Source organism: Trifolium pratense, linkage group LG6, assembly GCF_020283565.1.
Source record: "Trifolium pratense cultivar HEN17-A07 linkage group LG6, ARS_RC_1.1, whole genome shotgun sequence".
Classification (NCBI taxonomy): Eukaryota; Viridiplantae; Streptophyta; class Magnoliopsida; order Fabales; family Fabaceae; genus Trifolium; species Trifolium pratense.
Genome location: NC_060064.1, coordinates 43519089 through 43527343, shown reverse-complemented (window position 1 = coordinate 43527343; position 8255 = coordinate 43519089). Strand labels below are relative to the sequence as shown.

The 8255-nt window shown below is 33.9% G+C and overlaps 1 protein-coding gene across 1 annotated transcript; it reads right to left on the bottom strand.

Moving 5' to 3' along the window:
• Positions 1-952: 952 nt before the first annotated feature.
• Positions 953-7731, bottom strand: LOC123889251 (zinc finger CCCH domain-containing protein ZFN-like). The gene is given in 8 exon segments (XM_045938509.1): positions 953-1583; positions 2782-2984; positions 2987-3098; positions 3718-4008; positions 4310-4429; positions 5633-5695; positions 6356-6513; positions 7409-7731. Coding segments are annotated over 8 exon segments (1257 nt in total). The 5' UTR covers positions 7437-7731; the 3' UTR covers positions 953-1301.
• Positions 7732-8255: the final 524 nt, after the last annotated feature.

Here is an 8255-nt window from a genome sequence, read left to right as displayed (position 1 = left end):
TAAATTGTTTTTTTCAGATATTAAAAAAACTGGCACAATTTGGTCCTGGGTTCGATCCCCGACCGGTGCGTATGGAGAAGCATTTATTGGGAGAGGTCAACCCCTTAAATGAATCTCAGTTACCTCGAGGGGATTAGTCTCTGAAGTTTCACGCGAATGATACCTTGGTTTACCAAAAAAAAAAAAAACTGGCACAATTAACCAAACTTACCAATATTTGGGTGGCAAAAACTAGAATGCAAAATACATGATCAGCCAAACTCATGGATTTACTCGTTATACCGTTTTCTATGAATCAAAAGTGGAAGTAGGGAGAACGAAAGAATCGACATAGTACCTACCTGCATAAGCTTATAGATAACACTTGCCAGAATCAGTGGCCAACATATCAAGCATATTGCACATGTTTCTTCTAGTTTAGTCACAAAATACTGCATCTTATAAAGCTACCAGAAAGGATTTAAATTCCCTACTTTGAATTATTTGCACCTTTTGTTGGAGAATGTAATTCTTGAACTCTTCAAGGACAAAAGGCATTGTGGCTTGATATCTGCAAAATAGCACATACTTTACATGTTCTTCTGCTGCCACTGAAATTCACTGTTTAGACTTTTTGTCCTTCAACTTCCACAAAATGAACTCTATCCAAGATAGTCCATCACTGCAAAACTGACATGGGAAAGTACTATTACAGATAAAAACTCTAGAACCGTAACTTTTGTTTTTACTTTTAAAAAATATGCATACATAAATGCATAGAATAATCAATACTTCCTTGGACAGCAGTTGAATTCTAATAAGAATGTACAAAAATATTAAAAAAAAAAAAAAATTAAAAGAATATTGATCCTTCTGTTGGGTTGCTATTGAAACAGATTTCTATACAGGCACAGTGTAAAGCATAAACACACTATTTTGAGAAAGAAAAAAAGATTTGCTGAAACTATCAAGCTGAAGCCAAATATTTATTATTATTATTATTATAGATTCCCAGAAAGATATTTTTTTACACTGGAGAATATTTTAAATAGATTGGCTTAAGAGCTGAAGAAATGTTCACATTGGGTTTTGACCAAATGCGACAAATATTTATGAAATTTATACAATGTAGCAGTATGAAATCCAGAACGACTGGATTTGTTAACTGCATTCAATAGTAGATTGACAGAATCATTTTGACATGAACTCTGTGGTCGGCACTCTGTACATCTCCAGTAATGGGGAAATCAATTCACAGATTACCCTTTCTCCCCTGAGAAAAAAATTGTAAAAAGAAGATAGCCCATTTTCAAGAGACAACATTATCCCTCATCATCAATGTTATCATCACCAGAAGGAATCGGTCTAGTTTCTGATAGTGAAAGCCTCCTTGGCTTTGCTGAGCCCGACTCAACAAGTCCTTCTGATGATAAACTTAATGCAGCAGTTCCTGATGAAGAACCTAACAGACGACGTCCTGAGGCATCAGCTAATGGTGATGCGGGTACATTATAGGTGAAGATTCCCATTGGGTGATCAAACTTGCAGCTTGGGCCAAACTTGCATATGCCATACCGCGAATAGAAGACACAAAGAGGTTCTCCCTGCAGAAAATGGGACACTACCTCTATCAGATTGAACCAAAATCAATCAATGTACAAAATTAATGTGACAAGAGAATACTGATACAGATAATTGTATGTCTTCTAATCTCTCTCGAATAGCTACAACAAATGCATTTGTTCACTTCACACTAAAAAAAAGCCAATATTTTACTGTATTTCACACATTTCAAAGAAAGAAATAATAACACAAAAATATACTGGATACATATTTTGGGAATGATATGCTTCATCAACACCAATGCTGTCAATGATCAAAATTTGTTAATAGATAACATAGCCAGGAAAAAGTATATTTCAAACAACTCATGCGGGCTACGTACTCTTTCCCTCGGTACCCATATATCCCATGCCGCATCCTCTCTTTTTCCTCTCTCCAATATGTGACCATAGGATATTAGCTACTCCCGTTGCTAGTCATGCTTACATGGGGATCGGCTCCGCTGTTTCTCGTGTAACTTCTAAGGTGGGAATCTATCCGACCAACACAGAAGTAATAATAATTTTAAACTGTTATTACTGTTAGCAGTTCACCCTTTTCTTGATAGTAACTTCTTGTTCTGTGTTGATAACTTTTGGAATGTGTTAAAACTTAAAAGCATAACTATTAGAAATTAGAAACAAAGTGGTAAAATGTTTAAAAAGGACCAAAACGTTATCAACATAGAACAGCAAATTTATCAACACAGAAGCCCAAAGAAGTTATAATAAGTCTTCCTTTAGGGTGGGTAAAATATACAATACAACACTATTTTGGCTTACAAATTAAGTTTTTGATCCTTTTAGCTCCAGCATTGAGTTCGACATTTTAGGACAGAGATAGATATATGACACCCTAATCATAGGACCCATATTTTGAGTATAAGGTCCCGATATTCCTTCAGACAGCATATAGCCTAACAATTGTGTTGAGTATATCTCTACTAAATTCATAGGGTCCTGTCGGGAGATAAAATTCGGAGGATCCAAATACAAGTAACAGAAAATGAAAAGCTTCAACAATAATGCAGTAAAAAATCAAATCAACCACAAGCAAAATTAAGAAGATTCGTTCATTTTCAAGACCTTGGTAAACTCTAAAACCTTTGAGAATTATAATAAAGTATACATTCAGAAATAAAATAATTTAACAATGAAACATAAAGATGATATAGAACCCGATAACAAGATATCAACTCACAGGACGCAAAGGAAGGCCAATGGGACTCAAAATACAATCAGGGGTAGGAACCGTCCTCTCGCGTGGATGGTGAAAACGACAAACTGCACCAAACTTGCAATCTCCAGTCTTCATGTAGAATTGGCATTCAGGCTGATCAGGTCTCTCTGGAAAAATGTTCTCCCTTTGCAAAGCATAGAATCCTACTGGAACAGATCCAGAACGTATTGAGAATATGCCCCTTGGAGTCCTGCATTTTCTGGTTCACCTTGGTGAGAAGTTCCATAAGTTTGATCATTTCTCATTGTTTGTTGTGGACTGTCTGATCCCATTTGACCCTGGAATAATGAATATTCCATTAGAATGCTGACACATCACAGTATTGGTAAATTTTTAGTAAAAAGGTGATTGCGTATCTGCCATATTACATTAAATTAGAGGTTAAAAGATTGTTAACCATATCATACAGATGAGCAAAGGTAATACGTGAAAAAAATCAGACAATGAAATTACTCTTCAATAAAGGTACATGTTTTAATATTTTTAGAAGAAAAATGCTTTTATGGACAAGGTCATGGGATGGGTATATATACCAATAACCCAACAAAGTTAATGACGGTGTCATGTCATGAACCAACTCACCAAAAAGTTAAAGCCAGTAAGTGAGAGCACATGAATAGTTTTATGCCTAGCAATTTAAAAAAAAAAAATAAGGGGAAAACAAGGCTCCAATTTCTAACATGGTAAGAGGCTCTAAGATCATGTCATGAACCAATACCAAAACCTTAAGCTTTTAGGTGAAAACACAAATGATTTTAATTTTATATCTAACGGATCGAAACAATGTGACACATTCCTGTGACAAAAGTGTGGCTCATAATTAACTACTAGCAAGAATATTATGTCTTTCTATTCCTTTGTTATAACCACCTTTCAAGAAAGGTTATATCAGCTTACATTGTATGTACTCCACCCAGGCACTGAAACCATTCCTTGAGGTAGAATTAAGGGTGCGTAACTTGAAGGGCCTTGCCACCTCGGACTGGGAATATAGGATGAACTAGACCAATTTGTAATTCCTGCCGCATATGACTGCTGTCCTGGTGTAGTTGGAGACTGGACAGTAGGATAAGCAGGGGAACCCCTCATTGAAAGTACCATATTATTTGGTTGAGGATGGTGAAATTTGCAAGTGTTCCCAAATTTACATTGACCGGTTCTTAAATAATATGCACATTCAGACTCATTCTGCATAAACAAGAAACAAAGAAAATATAGAATTAGACTATGTCAATATTAAGGATCCCATAAAACATTCAAGTGCCAGGTAATAAATAGAAACATACAAGGCCACAAAATTCTAGAAAACAAACAGAAACAGAACACAGAAGAATTGTCTGATCAAAGCATTTCAGTATAAAAGTTTATAAGGCAAGTTAATGGCGTGAAATTAAATGAGTGATTAAACAAGAATGGGCCGCAAATTGAAGAGCAATTACTGTCTTAGCTGTAATTACATATAAACAAGAGGGAAATTTTCAATACTAACTGGGCGGAGTGGATAGCCTAAAATGTTCAAGGCAACTCTTCCAGCAATCCCAGCCTTGTCTTTAGGGTGATGAAACCTACACGTGGCTCCAAATTTGCAAGTTCCCGTTTTCAGATAGTACTGGAAAACACAAAAAAAAAATATATATATATATATATATATCAGCATTTGTAATATAGTTACACAAGTACATTTATATATACCATGTCCAAAACAAAACTAGGGCTTAACATTTATAGGTTTGGTGTTAACATCAACATGTCATCCAACTAAATATAATAAATTGATCTTAAGAGAAACATGGATAAGTTTTTTCATATAAATAATTAACGCACTGCAACTAGTAAATTGTTAAACTTGTTTTTAGTTAAAGGTAAACTGAACTAATTTGAAATGAAAATAGACCAGTTACCTCAAAATTAATGTGAATTCATGCATACAAAAAGCACATTTAAATTTGATTAACTTTCAGCTTTCTGAACAAATACACTACTTTCAAATTCATGCATACAACACTCATAGACAGCCAAATCTCTTTACCCCCACTGCCAACCACCATTCAGAAAAGTGTTTAAACCTTTCAATTTTAAAGACAAAGTATGTTGTTTCTTTACATGGACATGAGGACTCAAAATCTAATTATCCTACATAGATTACTACTGTGACTTCTAACATCATTATCTTGTATCAGGAATTTGAATTGCAATCAAATATAAATATAAATGCATACAGGCTGATCTCTCAGAAAATTCCAAGTATTGTAAAGTTCAAGTTGGTGTAAGAGAGCATCATTTTGACTCCGACCTTGATCATGGGGATACTTTACCCCCTGATACCAAACTTCCGACCTTGATCATGGGGATACTTTACCCCCTGATACTAAACTTCCCTTTTGTCCAACTTGTCTATATATGGTCAATAAATTTTCAATGCACAGTTTGGATGAATTAGTAAAGTTATACAGCACAGTAATAGTACGTACTGAGGCAGATCATTTTGTGTTCTATAATCTTATATCCTCTAATAAGTTTACATATTTGTTATTTCGTATATATCATTACTACAAGAAACTATCAAGAAGGCATCAAATATCCTTGATATTTTGGAATGAACCGAGTCACTAGACTGTAAACACATTGACAATATGGACCTTATGCACTCATTGAGAATATGGAAGAAACCAAACCGCTAGACTATATACACATTGTCAGATATGGACCTTAAAACTTGGTAAAATTCCTTCTTAAAAATAGAAAATTCACAGAGCATGCACATGAACAAGCAATATGCACCTTATGCACTCATTGAGAAACAAGTACATGCCTGACATTCTGGCTGCCCTAACCTTTCTGGGAACTCGCCTTTCATCCGTGCAGTGGCAATAGCCTGATAGTATTCAAAGTAAAACTTATGAGATATCTATATTATTCGTTTATGTCTGATCAAATAGAAAAAATCATCAACAACACAGCATGATAGTTTCAACATTATACTGCACAGAAACAAGATCTTTTTTAAAAATAGGTAAAAACAATTAAAAGGAATTTACTGCCTAAAAGAACATGTGTCTGTAGAGAGAAAAAATGTTATACACAATGCAAAGTAATATACTACCGAGCATGTGTACGCGTGATCGTTTTCTGAAAGAAACCAAGAAAAGAACACTTATTGAGAGATGGATATGAAGCGGAAACAGCAAAGCCACATAGTTTCAATTTCTCAACTGTCTATTGCTTCCATCACCTTGGAAAGTGATGCTAATCTCTGTAGCATCAACACTTCTGATGGAAGGCGTGTCAGGTGTCGGACACCGACATGACACCAACCCATGTGATTAAGTTCGATTAATTCATCTTTTCAAATTTTTACCGGTGTCAGTGTGGTGTCCGTGTCAGTGCTTCATATGTGATAATATGGATTAATTATCACCTACTGAACGAATTAATTATAAAAATCAAAGAATTGTATTCAATTATTAACAATATCTACTACATACATAATAAATTTATAATAACAATTTTCCCAAACGCATTGCATAGTTCATACCAACTTCCTATTAGGAGGATGATTAAATCGACATGTTGCTCCAAATCTACAAAGACCAGTTCTGATGTAATAAGAACAATCTGGTTCTCCTGGATGCTCGGGATAAGGTCCGGATTCCATTGTTTCACTTGACCTCAAGTTCATTTGCCACATTGCTTCTGAAATAGCATAACATGTCAATATCTCATAAGAAAGTATGAAGTAACATAGCTATAATAATTCATAAATCATCAATTTCACCCCATTCCAATGATTATTGTAGTGTAACATAACTTGGCTTTAACTTATGGATATATATCTGAAAAATTGAAGTATAGAAAGCTCCAAGTCACAGACACTGTAGCAGGGTCCTTAATGGCCCCACTCTGTGACGAAAAAGTTAGACCTTTGGAAATACTACTATGACAAATGCAAGACTTTTCAAAAGCTGCTATGATAAAAAATAAATGTAAAAGTTTCAATCAATTGCAAGTTGATGAATAATAATAATTGTTGAATAAAAACAATTTATGAAGAAATCATGGTTTTAAAATTTATTCATAATTTTCTGCAATAGCAAATTGCATGCATATGTTAGCGAGTACTATGTAAATAAAAAATTAGCAGAAGAAAATAAAAAATAAAAAAATCAAAACAAAGGTGTTACTAGTTTGAAAAAGGAAAGACATTCAATAATAATAATATTCATTTAAATTTAAGAGAGATAATTCTGCGAAAACAATCAGAAGCATGAGCATAAACATAAACATTACCAACAGAAACAAATGGAATTGAAAACCAATCAAAAAAAAAGAAAAAAAGATTTAGTGTGACAGTTATTTTTTACTACATAGTGAAGAAAAAGAAAAGAAAAAAACATACTACTTAACACATAGAGAGAAACAAGGAGTGAAGATAGATTCTTAGATCTCATACAATGATCTGACAAAAGAGTTTTGAAGAATCGAGAATTAAGTTGAAATAAGCAATTATGATGATGATGATGATGATGATGATGATGATGATCGGTGGTGATAGGTAAAGGATGAAAGGTAAGAGAATGAGAATTAGAACCTTGAGGGATAGAATCGAATTGATCCATTGAAGTTGCGGCATATAGTATCAGATTAGAATCAGAATCATGAGAGCTCGCTCGCTCGCTCGCTGTGTGTCACAGTCACAACTCACAGCCCCACGTTTCGTTAACTCACTCTCTCTGTATCTAACTACCCGAGATCAACCTCCACTTCTCAACGAGAATAATAATAATTAATTAATTAATTGTATTATTATAATATTATAATAATTTAATAATAATAATAATAATAATAATAATATTTAATTAATAATAGAAGAAAAAAACTAAAGAGTGTGTGTGTCTGTGTGTGTGAGAGAGAGAGTGTGGTGGTGTGTTCTCCACTCCACAAATGAGAACAAAGAATAGAAACCAACCAACCAACCTCATCTCATCTATCTATCTATCTATCTATCTATCTTTGTGTTACTGTTACTAATGATGATCGCTCGTTCGCTTTTTTCACCCGCCTTTTCCACAACACACGTTCCTGTTCTCTTCCTATTTCATACAAAACAAAACCTCACCCGCGTTTTTTTTTTTTTTTTGTACCATCTTTTCTTTTTTCTTTAATCCACTTACAGTATATTCTAATTTTCTTTCCTAGAACATCGACCCGTGCATATATAATGATTAAATAAAATATGATAATTCCAATGATGTAAGATATATGAAAAAAGTTGAGTAACATTAAACGATAGTTCAATTCTTCTTAGTTTATCAAAGAGGGGTGATTTCAGGTCAAATCTTGACCTAAAATCACCCCTCCAAATTGTTTTTTCTTTCTCGTTATTAAATAAGTGTGATTTTTCACATATTTGTTTGGTTTTGTGTTATTTGTTATCC